At 38.8% G+C, this 17,077-nt stretch overlaps 1 protein-coding gene across 1 annotated transcript in view; it reads left to right on the forward strand.

The window, feature by feature from the left end:
- Window positions 1-309: 309 nt before the first annotated feature.
- Window positions 310-17,077, forward strand: part of gdap2 (ganglioside induced differentiation associated protein 2) — a 37,405-nt gene continuing 20,637 nt past the window's right edge. Inside the window, exons 1-9 of the mRNA XM_044215658.1 lie at window positions 310-570; window positions 2,098-2,303; window positions 7,845-7,984; window positions 9,299-9,452; window positions 10,193-10,281; window positions 11,490-11,566; window positions 12,537-12,696; window positions 15,984-16,134; window positions 16,708-16,784. Of these exons, the coding sequence (XP_044071593.1) occupies window positions 2,122-2,303; window positions 7,845-7,984; window positions 9,299-9,452; window positions 10,193-10,281; window positions 11,490-11,566; window positions 12,537-12,696; window positions 15,984-16,134; window positions 16,708-16,784 (1,030 nt within the window). The 5' untranslated portion in view covers window positions 310-570; window positions 2,098-2,121. The remainder of the gene's footprint in view (window positions 571-2,097; window positions 2,304-7,844; window positions 7,985-9,298; window positions 9,453-10,192; window positions 10,282-11,489; window positions 11,567-12,536; window positions 12,697-15,983; window positions 16,135-16,707; window positions 16,785-17,077) is intronic.

A 17,077-nucleotide genomic window follows, 5' to 3' on the forward strand; every position in this document is an offset into this window, starting at 1 on the left:
TAATTTTAAGAGTTTTTAATTAGGTAATTAAATTTAGTCTGTTACAGATAGGCCAAGTAGATGCATAGACAGAATGTGTACTGTAACATATATACGCATGTGAAGATGAAGTATAGGGAAAAATGTGCTCGTGTTGCTATGAAGGCGTTATGTAATTTGAGAATGTTTTAGGAGTATGAGTCCCTCTCCAAACCCATAAAGATAAAAAAGAAATACACATGATCTGAAATTAAATGTGTGTCTAAAAAAATTAAAAACTATCATTTGAAGCCTCAATTGGAGTTTTATTTTGAAAGTCACAACCGGATGTTGTCGTGTTTACTGTGGCTAACTTGACGTTGCAGCAGTAAGCACCTAGCATACTGGCTATATGTGTAAACCTGGTTAATGGCACTTTTAAACTTAATTTTTGACTGCTTTTGCGATTACTTTGCTCGCTAGTATGACAACTCAGAGGAACGACAATACCTCTTGAGTCGATGAATTGTCGTGTCAAGATTAATTGATTTTTTTAAATTTAGTTTTTTCGCGTGGACATCACCTCTGCCTGGAGGAAATACAACTGGCTAGGTAGGTAACTGCTGATTTTGTGGTTTGAAGAGAGACCAAAATACAGTCTTCATCGATATATAAAGAAAATATTCCTCTTGGGGACTTGCATAAATATGTTTAGGAAGATAAAGGAGTTCAGTTATCAGGTTGAAATATATATATTTTTGACAGTAGCGCGACTGTTTCTTTGGACCAAAGCTGCCTGTTAACTTTCTCACCACCATCCTGTGTTTCGGTTAATTTAATGAAATGCTGCTGTTACGGAGCCCTGTCTTCAATAATGCTGCAGTACCATTGTGGCGAATAAATCATAATAATGTCGAGGTTGTCATATAGTAACCAGTATAAGCAAAAAAAAAAAAAAAAAAAATCATATATAGGTTCTGTAAAGTTGGAAAGATATTCACAGATTCAAACTTCCCGGATTCATAACTCATTAAAACACAAACGACGTCTCTCTTTTTTTTACCGTAGTAAGGTAGACAACGAGCTACAACCTAATTTTCACCGTCCTCCGAGCAAATATAATGGTCTCTCTGTACAGCCGGCTGTGAGTGCGCAGGGACCGTCTAAAAAGTGCAGCGCCGAAAAGAGATACTACAAAAATATTAAATAACTTCACTCTTGTACAGTGCAGTGTCCCCAAATTCACATCACACATCAGTGGTCTCCTGCTGGTCATACTACAACACTTATTTTATTTTTTTTGGGGGGGTGGGGGGCTTAAGTCAGAGCTGCTATTTTACACCAACCTGCAACAGAAGAGGCAGCAGGACAATTGGCCAGAATGCAATGCAGCAACAAGACAGCTTGCAAGGGGTAACGGGCAGTCTGGGGAAAGTGGGGAAATCGTGAAGTAAAATTAAAGAAAAAAGGGGGTGAACTCCTCTTTGCTAAATGTAACGGAAATAACCGAACATTTAAATGAAAGTAGTCTCAAGCTAACGGTCATTTTCATTATCCCAATCCCAAAATTTGAGAAACAGCAAACGGTTTGTTTGGCATCTTTCCTTCATGAATGACTTGAAAGATTAATGCATCAAATTATAGAGCTGAAACTGTGAGTTGCAGAATTGATTAATCAACAGAAAATTAATCTGTTTTTTTTGGTCACCTGTAATTAATAAATCATTTTCTTTGTGTTTTGGACTCACGATGAAGGATCAAACAAAGAATTTGAAGACGTCACTCTGGCCTGTAGAAAATTATACTGGGCATTTTGTCACTATTTTGTGACATTTTACATAAAAAAATATTACTTTTATAACTGAGAAAACAATCAGCAGGTTAATTGATAACGAAAACAAAATAAAAGTAGCTGCGCCCCTAATCAGTTATCTAATGAAAATTGCTGTCGATCAACTAATGGATTAATTTAACTGGTGCTTCTCCATCGCTGTATCCTGGGAGTCACCTCCATCATAGAGGTGAACAACACTGATATTAAAGCCCTTTCAGGCAGATTTCTGATTTTTTTATTTTAGGCTTTATAAATAAAATTTACTTCTATCTGATGTTGTAAGTTTCTCTCTCTGCTGCTTGCAGCTCCAGCCTGTAGTGCCAGAGGGGATGGATCCTCTGGGTGCTCGCTCTCAGTTTGTGGACATCCAAACGCTCTCGACGTGGCAGCAGCAGCTCGGGGAGGATGGTGAGGAGACGCCGCTGGACCAGAGCGACAGCCTGCTCAGCCAGCAAGCCTTCCCCTCGCCCTTCCCCTTCAGGCCAGACATCAACCGCAAGATCATCCTCTTGTGAGTCACACATGTGTTTCTTCACATTGTTGCTGTTGGGTGAAAACCACCTTTCTTTGAATTAACATCTTTTTCAGGATCTCACAATGTCGGTCTCAGTTTAAGTTTAACTGACTCATATTTTTGAGTTCGCCTCCTGCGTTCGGAAAGGGCTTGATAACGAAAGGCACGGTAGGATTTTCTCCACCAGAGAATCAAATAATCTTTTAAAGGAAGATACAACATATGGATAACCAAAACTTCAGTTACAGCGTTTTCACCTGGCTTCAACAGGTCAAAACATCTGTATTACAAATACCAACACACAATGTAAAATAAGGTTTGACCCAAGTGCCGGTAAGCCAAAACACTGGGCCGGTATTAATGTTTTTGGATATCTAATATGATGAAGTTCTTTCCTCAACGCAACTATGGAAAAACTGCATATTTTATAAATGTATTCAACCAATAAGATATGTCTTCATTAAAAAAGGTTTAATGTTTCCCATAGTTCTTCTGTGATACTCTGCTGAAAAAGCTGCTCACCACAGATTAATTTTGTGGGTTTTTGTGGAAAGTTTTGGGGTGCGTTCAAATTTAAATGCTGTTTCTTGCCCAATACTTTACTTCATCACCATAATTGTTCTAACTTTGGCATTTCTGTTGCATTTGTGCCTACATGTTGATGTTTTGGCTTTTTTTTTCTTTGTTTTTATTTAAACCTTCCCCCCCATCTTGTGGAATTATGGGATCCCCCTACTCAAGAAGTGTGAATTGACTTTAGTCCTGTTGGCACTTTCAGCCTTTCATCAGAATTAAACCCATGCAGTTAACGCTCATCAGACAATCATACAGTCGTCCTTTATAATGTGAAATAAATGTCTGAATGAACTAATCACATGTCCCAATCTCTGGCAAATTTTATTTGCACCTGTCAAAAACACAAAGTGGAGATGTTTCCAAACTAAGTCTCTACTCATGTTTCCCCGAGTTTTTATTTGTTTTCCTGGGATCAGACATCCCATCCAGATGTCGCTTTGAGTCAGAAGAGTTACAGATGCTGCAAAATGCTTCACGGATTGTTGTGACAGGAAAATCCATGAGACTGTGACTCTAACGCTTGAACTTGAAATTGCTGCTGATCGAAGCGGCTTGTCAAACTTGATGTTTCAGGAAAGAGGGATTTTTTCCTCAAGCCAAGCGCGCCTTTGATAAATCCTCTTTTCATACAGAGTATAGGATTAGATTTTTCACTTACTGAAGAGCCCTGTGAATAATCTCAGTCAGCCAGGTTTGTGTGCAGTTACATAGTAGTTATGAGCCGAAGGCAACTGGACTTGTTGTTCTTTTGACAAATACATCAGGTTTCAATAAAGCCAAATGTTAGAAGAAGAATTAGTCTCACGCGGAGGTCATGCTCTGTACTTTCATTACATTAGAAAAACATTTTCAGCCCACTTAAAGTCCTGATGTCTGTCTGTGAAAGGTTGGTTTATGGTGTCAGTGCAGTGAGCTCCTTTTTTGAATCATTGCTTTGTAATTTAAAACTTGAATCACCTGGTTCCACTGAACTGTTTGAAGAAGATTTGTTTACTCATTTAGTTATAAAATGATCCAGACTGGGCAATGATGTTTCACTGATGAGACTGAATTTGTCTGCTGTTTTTTTTTTTTTTACTTATTTCAAATTAGCTCAATAGAATATAAATAAATTCAGAGCGGCCCCGTGCTGAAACCGGTCAAATACCACATTTGATCTGACCGCTACACTACATGTTTTGTTTTTTGTTTTCGTGCCCCACTGCAGCACTGAAATCCCCCAAATCTTGGCATTTATTCAACCTACATGAAACTTGCATGGAAGCTTGAGGTAGAATTTGTCAGCTTTGCTATGAATAGAAATATTGTTAATTTACACCATTCACAGCACAGACACAGAAATGGTTGTGACAGTGTTTATTGTTACTCTACACATGCATGTGTTTTGGTCATCACTGTCAGTCATCACTGCCATTTTATAGTAGTATCAGATGTGAGTTACATCCTAGAAAATACAGGAGCAGTAATAAAAAAACTCAGGTATTTATAGTAGTTTTGAGTCTGTAGTGTGAACACCGCCTGTGTCTCTGCACGTACTGGGCTAGTCCAGAGTCCAGATCACCTTATAAATGCTCTTTGTGGAGGAACACATGACCATCCGGTGCCCAACTCGGCAACAGTTTCTCTGTAAGAGCCTTGTTGTTGTAGCGGCCCTCCCGTGCTCAGCCATCAGGAGCAAGCACATTCCTGCTGCACTAACACGACCAGAGAGCGCTCCACTCTGGTACCTTTTGGCTTGTGACCACTTCGTCACACATTTTCCCTTTTTACCTTGTATTTTGTTTGGTTTTGTTTGTTTTTTTTATTGGTGTGCTATCTTGGCCAGGTCTCCCTCGAAAAAGAGATTTTAATCTCAAGGGACTTTCTGGTTAAATAAAAAAATAAAATAAAAAATAGATTGTTGCATTTGAATATATTTTAGAAGAGATAAAACTATTCAGTATTTCTCACGAAAATGAATGTCATTTTATGAAACTGGACAGTTTTTTCTTCTTTCCTATCCTGGTAGTCATTTTACTGCGACCCCCACTTACCTAGAGGATGATGGTAGACATCGGAAACAGGATAGCAATGTCATAGTTTCCACTGAACCCAATGAAAATGTTACAGGAACGACATGCATTTACTTAAACGTGAGTGGGAGCGGCCAGTCTACATCATCATTAAAGGATGAAATTAGACGATTGAAAATATGAGAGGCTGTTATTGTCTTCCAGTAAAACCCATACCCCCCGAATACCGAACCAAATAAAGTGAAGTTTCCTTTTAGTTTTTATCTTGCACGCCTAATTGCTCTTTCTTGTTCTGTCTTTTTTTAAACTAGTCACACAGTTGGATACATACGTTTAATTTAGATGTCAATAACACTAAACAAAACTGACACTTCTAATCCAAATCTGATCTAAACGTAATGGACTGAAGCTTGATCATCCAGAACTGTATTTTTGTGTTTGTTGACTTTTGACATTTGTTTGAGGCATGTAAGAAGGCTTTTTTTTCCAGTTCATAGCTTCTACAGTACACGAGATGAAGGCTGCTTCACAGGTACAAATTCTTGGCCAAAGACTTGTTTGTTTATTTATCTGGTTTTCATTTTTGCTTCTGTTGATAACAGTATTTTTAATACTAATAGTAATTTTCTTCTAAAATTTCAGTCACAGTAATATCCTTCATCTGTAATTTTGGTAAAGAATAGTTGTACAACAAGTTACAAGGATCAGTTACTGTTACTACAACTAGGAGTGGGTGACATCACCTTAAAATTATGTATGTATGATATTGCAGGGTATTTTTGCAACGGCAGTTTATTTATTTTATACAACTTATTAATTGTATTATTGATTTACTGTATTATATTACTATATAGTGTTTGTCTTTATGCTTGTTTCAGACCTCACATCAGCTGTTGCGCTTGCTGGTATTCAACTAGGTATTTCTGCTTAAGATGATGAAGTTTCCTGTTTCCGTTTTGCTGTTACCATCTTCTTAAATCTTCTTACTGCTACATTTTACCATGGTTTGTTGTAGATCCGACCTTTTACAACCAAACCACTGCCACACTACCAAAATGCTCCTCCTCAGCAGAGCTGGCAGCATCACTTTCAAACATGCTTGTTGCTGCTTTAGTCATGACATAAATATCAACGTGTCACATTTTTTATCACATTAAAAATGATACCACTATTATCATGAACAATATGAGATAGCACACCCGTAATTGTAATTCATACACAAGTAATGCAAAGAATTCAGTTCCTACGATAAATGGAGGAGAGACAGACTGGAATGTTTTTGTTGACATAACCCAGCTTATATGAAGCTACTTGTCTGGCCAATTACTCGCACGTTGCCATTTTACTTCACAAGGATTTGTAACCGAACGATTTTGACCGATTCAGTAAAACTGGATCTGAGAGGCTTTGACTTGCCAACACGGTCTGTTTCTCAGTAAGAATTAGTTTCTGGCAGCATGGATGGCTAAAAGGGAGGATGGCTAATTTCAGCCCTTGAGGCTGAACTTGTCTTGTGACCAAATGCTTTCAACACATGCTTGAGTAGTTCCTCATTGTTCTTTCCAAACAAACCCTGGAGGGCTTCAGAGTGAAGAAATGACTTTACTGAAGCAAAAAAAAAGAAGCTTTTTACTTTGGCTACATTGCTAAATCTTCAAGGTTGTTTGGATAAATGTGCGCAGACTAATGGGTATGTGTGTGGCCACCCAATCACTGTTCCAGTGTTTTGAGGTAAGATTAAACTTGAATGACCCATTGTGCTGATATTTGGGGATTCACTGCAATAAATACTGAAGTAGGTATAAAACATTAATAAGAATATAGCAAACGGAGAGTGTTTTAGACAATGAATACTAGAAAAAAAGTGAATAAAGCAATTTGAGAGTGCTCACCAGCAGCAATATAACAAAAATAGTATGACAAAAACATAATTTAGTGTCTCTTTGAGATGAAATAAAATCAAAAAAATAGTTGTGATTTGTGAAGTGTACATAGTCCAGCCACCCCAGTTTTGGACAATCTAATTCAAAAATATATATATGAAAAGTTGTGGCTAGTCTGAAGCATATTATGCATACAGTACTCATTACTCAGAAGCATATTATGCATATGTGACTCGGGAAGGGGGCCAGAGGGGGGCAGCAAGGGCTCCCCCTTGGCGGCACCCCTGCACATAATGACTGCTGATGGATTTTTCTCCATGCTAAATGTGTGTGTGTGTGTGTGTGTAAGGTTGCCAACATCCACTAGTAGAAATACAGAACGGCCGCAAATGGATAATGGCGGGGTTGTTTTGTTGAAGCGTGTTTAGTAATAGTAACGTGTGTTTGGTTGTGTGAGGGACAGCTTAAACATTAAACAAATATTCACCGGTGCTTACGAGTGTCTTCGGGTTCACTTTCACCACATTTTCAAATTGAAACTCAGAGAAAAGGCCGTTTAATCAGCATTACTGGATCAACACTGGATATCTTAGATCATTGGCAACATTAAATGTGTGGCTTCACAGAGTAAGAAAGATTAAGAAAGCTTGCATTGACATAATTGCTGATCACTTTGAATCTTATTTCAGAAATCTGTTGGGAAACATCAAGGGGCATGCAGAAGGTTGAAACTGTATATTGTATATGTACCAGACATTTCTATTCAATACTTTACTCATGTGCCACAATAACGTAATGTTTTTGAGTTAAAATATCTTCATTTGGGGGCTTTTCCAAGTAAATATTGATATATGTGATTGTTTGCGATTAAATCAGCATATATATATATTTCTGCCACCCCTTAAAGTCTCCATGCCACCCTCTTGCCATCCCATGAATATTTCTCTAGAGCCGCCCCTGTTTGTGCCTACAGGTTTATGTTTATACATATCATATCGTTCATACATGTATAAATCTATTTGAAATTTTAGTAATTTTGAGTAACTTCTTCTTTCTTTCCACAACAGCACTGGTGATGTTGCCTTGCTGAACTGCACCTCCATCGTGAACACCAGCAACGAGTCGCTAAACGACAAGAACCCGGTGTCTGACAGCATCCATCAGCTGGCAGGGCCTGAGCTGCGAGACGAACTGCTCAAACTCAAAGGTAGAGTTGAGGGGGAAAAGCGGGAAAGATGAGCTCCAACTCCCAAGAAAAGTTTGATTTGAGCTTGCCTGCCCAGTGATGCTGCAAGCTCAAGTCTGGAGGCAGAAGACATAAATGTCAGTGGGAGAACACACAATACGAATGTGCATTCACTGGTGGTTTTTACATAGACATAACCAGCACATGAGGATCAGCTGAATTTAATAAAAAGGGTCGTAACTGCCATCGCTACTCTGATATACAGTATATCATCTCTTAGAAAGGCTCGATAGCTGCTCTCATGAAGAAATACAAAGTGAAGCACCGAGATAAAACTCAAATACAATTTCTCTAAAACTCCACCAGTAAAACATCAGTAATACATATTGTCTTTGGAAGAGAGTACATCATACCAGAAAGGAATCAAATTGACTTGTGTTGACAGTTGAAGAATTCTCAACACAAGGTACAAATTCCTTTTTATTTCCGAAACTTTCAACCGCATCTCGTGGTCTTCCTCGGTCGATGGAGTAGCTCACTGGTCATGGAGATGGTTTACTTGTTATCAGGTGACCTATGTATTTTATTTCAGTGGTTTTATATACAAAAATGTATATTTTTCCTCTTCTAGTTGTATCAGTGCATCCAGATAGTTTTGGTTTTATCTGCTGAGGTTTTGAGATTTTGGTTTTTAAGGTTTCTGCTGCCACACAAATACAAAGAGGTGAAAGCTATTTTGTTTGTGGTGTACAAAGCATTAAAAATTACAATGTAACAGTGGTTACTCAAAATAATCCACAGAACGCACTGTGAACATCTTTCATCCGGAACTACTTTCTACCGTTGAAATTGTCCCTATAAAAGTGATTTTTCATGGTGTGTTCTATTATCTAGAGTAACCAGCACATCGTTTCTGGAAAGAGATGTTGCTGTTGTAAATTGTATCACTGTGAGCACCAAAAATATGTCATTCACTGAAATTATATTGGGGCTGGCGACATGCTGCAAGTTTTAAAGGCATATATCTCAAGAGCTTGGCACTCTGAGAACACTGGAAATAGCTGCATGACTAGATACCAAATGTGTTCTTGTAATTTGAATAACTTTAAAAGCCTAGTATCCATACTTGAAAAGTCAAATTTGAAAAGAAAAAAGAAATCTGGATTTTATTTTTGATAATGCAGCAGTTGTAGAAGCCATAACGCACACATATTGATGGGTCAGTGCTTGGCCAACATCCTTTACAGCCATAACCATTTTTTTAATTGTAAGATTTCTTCTCAATCAACTTCATACTAAATGGTAAATCAGTTTTATTTGCATGTTTGTGTGCAGGATGTCGGACAGGGGAGGCGAAGCTGACCAAAGGCTTCAACCTGGCAGCGAGGTTCATCATCCACACAGTGGGACCAAAATACAAAACCAAGTACAAGACGGCGGCGGAGAGCTCACTGTACAGCTGCTACAGGAACATCATGCAGCTGGCCGCGTAAGGACCATCAAATCATCCAGTCATCAGTCAGTTAAACCAGGCATTATTGATTTAATCAAAGACATGTATAAACACACAGCCCTTCTCACAACTCCTAATTGTGTGTTCATCTGGCAAAGCAACATGTTAGATAAGTGATGTGAAATCCATTAATGCCTTGTAGAGTACAGCTGTCATGACAGAATTTTTCAGATTTCATCTTTTTCTTCTTTCCCCTCATATATTATAATTTTGTTTTATAAACAATACTTCTGCCCGACGGGTGCAAATAAACAATGATTTAATGAAAGCCACTCAGAGCTTCCCAGTTCTTCACAAAAACACAAGTTTGAAAGACTGTAGGAATAAACATCTCTAAAACACTGTTTGGAGCAAAGCTGCATCTGTCTTTGGGGCTGATAATAAAACCTGAAACCTAGCTAAATAAATTAACTCATTAAAGTTGTAATAATGTAAAAGGCAGTAATTCAGAAGTGAAAAATATAGGATCTGCACATTCAAAACTTTACAGCCTCTGCCCCAGACCACAACATAAAAGCTACTGAAGCCTCTCGCACCAGCTATGATTTGTTGTGATTTGTTATCTCGTATTTGCTTGACAGAGTGGAAGTTTTTGTGATATTATGGCTTTCTAATATAATAAGTACTTTATCATTTGGTATGCAATGGTATGTGTCACTGGTGTGCACGGTAAATGTGGCGAACAGTATGTGAGATTGTTCTTCTTGTCGCCTCAGAGAGCAGTCGATGGCGTCTGTTGGCCTCTGTGTGGTTAGCACAACCAAAAGAGGTTACCCACTGGAGGATGCTACGCACATCGCTTTCAGTAAGACACACACACACTATCTCACAGAAGAAAAGACACACACACAGCTTTTTATCAGCGAGGTACAGACATACACAGCTTGTGGTAAAATGCACAGTGACTTATCATGTCATATCTTGTTTTATATCTTATGTTTTGGATTTGATTTACTTGTAGTATTTGTTTTTATTGTAAAGCACGTTGTAACTTTGTTTTGAAAGGTGCTAAATAAGTAAAGTTGTTATTATATATCACACTCATTTTTGGTACAAACACACACATACTCTCAGATATTTGTCTTGGAACCTAAGTAATAACACAGCACTTAACTTCAGTCCCACAAAGACACACACATATGACTCGTGGCTCCAAATTAGGTCAACAAATTATACAGGCAGGCACACATTTAATTATAACACACACTGCAGTCCTTTATGGCTGGAATTCAACTTAATTGACATGTTCACTTAATCTCACATGATAATGTGATGAGATCATAATCTAATAATGGAAGCAACTAAAACATCCATTTTTCAGATGCACCCAAACACGTTACACATCCAGTGACCTAAACCACCTCTGGAGGTGATGCATCAGGCCACATAAACAATATGTTCAGTAAACATGTAGGGGCTGCTTCCTCAAAACGTTTCTGTATTTGCAAAGAAACACCTGTCAGTATAATGCAATATAATTCAACAGCACCACAAACTGCAGCCTCCAAAATGACCATAAAGTTGAATCAACATCTCTCTACAACAGTTTCAACAAAAACTGAACATTATAGCCTTCATGATGGTAGGAGTTGTTGCAGGACTGTATTAGACTGTCTTAGGTAGTTTATGAATACATACTGTATGTGTTTATTATCTTTCCAGTTTCCAAAGTATTTGTCCAAGTAATGCTGACAAGATTAGTCGATAACTTAAGCCACAGAAAAACACACATTTTCATGATCAATTAATAGTTTATGCCACTTAATAATCGTAAAAGCCAAACATTCAGGGGCACCTTTTTCTTTAATGTGCGGATTTGCAACTTTATATCTGTGAAAATCTTTGGGTTTTGGACTGTTGGAAAGGCAAAACAAGCAATTTGGAGAAATCGTCTGGGGTGTTTTTGTAGTTAATCAATCAAAAATCCTAATTTCTAATGTTGTTAAGTCTATGGCATGTCTTAATATGTAAGGTAACACCAGTGTGTGTGTGTGTGTGTGTGTGTGTTTATAGGAACAGTGCGCAGGTTCCTGGAGAATCATGGAAACAGCATAGAGGCGGTGGTGTTCACAGTGACAGACACAGAAGAGGTTTGTACGACTCTAGTCTGTGCTAATTTCACAGTAATAGTCACAGTATGGGTAACTGAAAAGTATATTCAGAAAAAAGCCAACTTGAAAGGAATTTATCGTTTGTGTCCAAATTCATCTTGAAATGAGTGAAAGGTGGGTTCACAGTGTGTTTGTGTCAGTCAGTGTCAGTGTCATGATTTCTGGGTAGTGATGTTAATCGGAATGTAAAAAAAAAAACATGCCCAGTATGTTTACCACTTATATTTACACTTTGTCTGCTGTTTGAGGGCACCTTCCTGATGAAATGTATAATGATGAGAAGCGCCCAAATGCACCATTAGTTTTGGTCAGTCTGGTCTTTGGGTCTTCTGAAGGACCCACCTTAATGGGCTGCATCCTTCAGACAAGTCAGCCCCTTAATTGGGACAGTGTTACAGTGTCAGTATACTCAAAGTGAACAAGTTCATATGACATGTCATCAAACCAGGTTTATAGCTGTTCCGAACAGTCTCGCTCAAAGGCAGGATGAAAAGCCTGCTGCCATAGAGTGAAGCAAGATAATGGAGTACACTTTTGTACTAGAGTTCCTCTAAGGCATTCATAGAGTTTCGCTCATTTGTACTGACGAGAAGTGACAGAAATAGTTGTGTAAAGAATGACAGAAGAGAGAAGTTCAAACCCTGCTTACTTTCTCATCTCTGTACACCTGGCCAATCGCTGCATGAAGAGGGCGTGCTTGTCAGACTGTTGGTTTTGGAAAGTTACAGAAATTGTGGCGGGAGGGGTTTTAGACACTGTTCGACACTTTTATTCTAGCTCAAGGCCAGTTCAGAAAGTTAAATACTGGTTATCACGAAAGACTGAACCCACACGTTCTTCTTATTTAAGGTCAGTCTTCCTTATGCTGCCCTGCTGTCTAATAAGCCAGTACGTATATTTTTGGGCATTTATATGAATACGAATGTGATGAATGTGTGTGTTCTTTCAGACGGTGTACAAGAAGTTACTGCCTCTGTACTACCCTCGCTCTGAGGAAGAGGAGAGGGCCTGCCTGCCTCTCATTCCAGCTGACATTGGCAACTCTGAGGGTGAACCCGTTGTCCCAGAGAGACAGATCCGCATCGCCGAGAAACCAGGCACCCTGGAAGGTATACAAGTTCAACACAAATCTTTTTTATATAATGTGATGAAATGTTTCCCGGCATTAGAAAGGACACACAATGTGCTTCACTTTCATGTCAGCAATCTATTTATAAGAGTAGGCATCATTTCTTTCTAGTGGTTGATGTTTAATTTTGGAATCAGACTATCTTCTTATTTCAGGAAGAAATAGTCCAAGATCAACTGATACAGTCAGTAAAATAAACACACACAGGCACAATTTAATATTTTATTCCTCTCCATTTCTGTCCTCACTCATCTGACACTGAGGAAAAGCAACCATTTATTGTTTTTTCCCCTCTAGTTTAATTTTGACCTCAGACAGATGTTATTTCAGTTTGAGGTACTTCTAAATTATCTGAGAAAGTGTCAACTGCACAATAAAGACAGAGCACCAATTTTTAATAGGTTTTATTTAAGGTGAAGCTTTTCACGTTTACAGTGTTTCTGTTTTTAATTTTGAAACAATGGAAACAAAATCACCCCCAGCTTTGATCTGTCATGGTGGACAGTCTATTATTTAAGGGTAGAGAGTTAATTAGTTGTTCGGTCAACAAACAACACAGTCATATAGCCAAGCGGCCATTTGGACAACCAGTCAGTGCCACAGTTGATTAGTCAACCACTCAGCAACGTGTCAGCCAAAAGTGAAGGTCTGGACAAGGATTAAATTCTGGTGAGGACAATGTGTTCGAGCTCAGTCAGTCAGTGAGCCAGTCAAAGGGCATGGAAGAGCAGTGTAGCAGTTTCGGTTTATTTCATTTATATAGCATTTTAAAAAGGAAAGAGGTTTTGCACCAAAGTGCTTCACAAAGACAGACATATGTATGTATACACATACAAGCATAAAGGCATATATGTGCATAACAGATGTTGTGGAAAGCAGGTTTTGTAACCGGGTCAGTGGAACATCTGGCTGCCTGGACCCTTTAGCCCACACTAGTACTTTCACGCACTCACACACACCTACTCGTTCAGCGAGCCATGCCTTTCTGGAGGACTTCATATTTTCCACAGAGTATCATCTGCGTATTACAAAGCGTTTAAGCTGGCAACCAGCAGGCCTGACTAACACAGAGCAGGTGTTTTTTGGTTGTTCAGAAGAAGCACAGAAAGTGAAAAAGCCTATTGGATTTTTGATGAGCTTCAAAGGAGAACATGTTTTCAGTACTCAAAACTTAATTTAGTCCATTTTAGTCTTATTTAGCGTGTTTTTAGACATGAGAGAAATCTATGAAGTCAGGTCATATGAAGGAGGTTTCATCGATGCATGTTAAAAGCTAGGAAACAAAAGTAGGACATCGGGCATGAATTTGATTCATTATTATTACTTTAAAACCTTGAAGCCCGCTTATTTCAGATGTCAGCATCATCTACTGCTCATGTGACAGGGTGAAGATAGGACTTTTGTTTGTTGTTGATGATGTTGTTTTAGGGAAAGTAGTGTGAAAAATGTGCAATGAAACCTACCATCAGGGGTGGAGCAGGACTCACTTTCAGTCAGAGTTAAACAATGTAGAGTGGCCCACTGAAATCGGGTGGTCAGGTGAGTTGCTACTGGCATCAAGTGACTACACTGAACTCTAACTCTGAAAAGTTTGCACTTACACTGATCACCTGCACAAAATATATCTGTTACTTGGCTGCAGCCTGCCAAAGGTGTTTATATCCTTTTTAATCAGTATTTTATTGGCATCGCTGCTTTCCTCTCATTTTATTTTCTCTTCAACCCGGTGTGCCAAAGTGCCAACTCGGCGAGACTGTCCAGACTTCAGATCAAGGTAGGGCTGTACCATTTAGGGAGGGGCTGCTCATTTATTCCCCTACTCTAGACTTGATCTGGCCATTAACAAAGAGATTGTGTGTGTTCGTGTAAGGACACAGAGTCCACGAATGCTCAACTTCATCAGCTCAGTCCACACCTGAGTCAACCCAAAGTAACCATCCCAAAATAATAGCAGGCCGCCGTCATTTCTCCCGAACCTTCTAACTTTCACTCCACCATTTCTTTCCCCAAGAAGAGAGAGAGATACAACAAAAGGTCTTGGCCACCAGTATGCTCCAAAATGACAGACAGTTAAAAATGGTCAACATGCCAGTATCCAGTAGAGTTCCATAAACTTGTAGACTCTATATCAAGGTTCACTGAAGCTGTTCTGGAGGCTCAGTGTGGCCCAACAACTTACTAAAACATTGTGTGCTTTTGTTTTTTACTTTTATTTGTCCTCCATCTATTTGTACTCCAAATTTTATTTGACTGAAAAGTTTTTGGTGTAGTCACGCAGGAACTGAGAAAGGGCCAACACTCAGGACTGCATGTACAGTAGTTGGCTCTGTTGCATAGTAAATAAGACATGCAAAAAAGAACAAATAGGGGAAACTGACCTGAATCTAAAAGTAGTCAAAATGTTTAAACTCCCTTTAAGACCTTAAACCCTCATATAAACTGTATTTTATATGACCTATTTAGTTTATCTAACCTAACCTAACTTAAGCTTTTGCTTGCACTTTGTCTAAATGTTAGTTTTTGGTGAAGAGGATTGTGAAAGTAACGCCAGCCCATATGTTAGCAAGTGTTTTCTGTGGTTTCTGCGTTGAGCCAGTCTGATGTCGGCTGTTAGCGTGACGCTTCAAAGGAGCAAGATGTGGCTTTGAGGTGTTGATCCAAAGCAAGCAGGCCGCCTGCTAGTAAAACCCAATAACAACAGGCTGATGTATACACACTGACAGACACACATGCCCATTTGGATGCACTACAATGCGTGGGCATGCATATGACCATACATGTGGTTGCAGAAAAACAAGCAGAGAAACAGACTTGAACCTGAGCCTGAATTCTGTCTTCCGAGTGTATGACCTCACTGGCAGCTTTTTCACAAACACACACACAAATAATGTCACGCTTGCAGATAAATTAGGATCAGTGAAATAAAATAAAGACAGGCAAGCAAGCACATCAGATTTATAACTCGAAAAATTCAAGCATACAGTAAATCTTGGGGGGGGATTATCATTTCAAAGATCTAAATGAAGCCAGATCTAGGATTATTTACTGGTTTCATTCTGTAAGAAGTATACTCAGGGTCTCATAGTATGTGTTGCATGTGGGAGCACTAATGTGTTTCATTGAATATGCTGCAATATCTGTCCTATGTGCATCTAACTTTACCATAACTCTTGCATATGGTTCTACTACCATAATAAATCCATTAAAGCTAGTAAAGTAAATAACCAGCCATCATATGTTTGTTTGTTTGTTTGTTTGTTTGTGTAGATGATTCTGAAGAGGAGAGTCTGGAGTCAGATCTGGGTCAGGTGGGGAATCACGCTTTCGCCCGGATGGAGGGTGATGTGGACAAACAGCGGAAACAGATCCTACAGGGCCAGTTGTCAGATGTGGCCATGCAGAAACAACACCAGAGGAAGTAAGAGTCCAACCAAATTTTATAATAACTGGAACATACTGTAAAAATGCACACTTTTTTATATGATAATATACATTGCTCCAAGTCTTAGTTGGAATCAGTTGAGTTGTGTCCCATGAACACTAGCATTAGCAACATTAGCACTAGAGACACTAGCATTGACATTTCTGCCACTTGACACTTTCTGAAACTTGAATTTCTAAATGAAATAGTTTTGATTTATTTCATGATCACACTTAGTTATTTATTTATTTATTTTTATAGCCATTTGACCATCAAAATGATTTTACGTCCCTACATGTCATAGCAGAGATTTACAGCTCCCACACATTAATTACTAACCCACAGGCAGCTTTCCTGCTTTACAATTTCACCAGATAAACAGTGTTTTTATTTTTGTTTTTATTATTTATGTTGTTACATAATAGTGACGTTTCTGGAGAGGCAACAGTTATAGTATTTCAGATACATGTCCAGCATGTAATCCATATTTTATGCTGCATGTTGCAGCCACTTAGCCATGAACTTGAACCATAAATTAAAGCCATTTCTGTGTTTCCCCCCTTACTGCAGTTACAATCGCTGGCTGTGTCGGGCGAGAGCAGAGGATCTGTCAGACATCGCTGCACTGAAAGCCTTATATCAAACTGGTATGTATTAATGTGTGTGTAGGCAGGGAGAGAGGGAGGTCATATATTGGAACCTTGCATTTTTCAGTGGGAATCTGTCACCTCTGTAATGTAAATGTCAAAGAAAACAGAAACAAAAGAAGGCCATTTACAGTCAAGCCAAGTGTGTGTTGTGTGCAAGGCTGCATACCTGTGTGTGTGTGTGTGTGTGTGTGTGTGTGTGTGTGTGTGTGTGTGTGTGTGTGTGTGTGTGTTGGGTGATCCTTCATCTGGTAAAATGTTTTCTTTCACCTCATTGAACACAGCACTGGTGG

This window comes from Siniperca chuatsi, linkage group LG12 (assembly GCF_020085105.1).
Source record: "Siniperca chuatsi isolate FFG_IHB_CAS linkage group LG12, ASM2008510v1, whole genome shotgun sequence".
NCBI classification, from domain to species: domain Eukaryota; kingdom Metazoa; phylum Chordata; class Actinopteri; order Centrarchiformes; family Sinipercidae; genus Siniperca; species Siniperca chuatsi.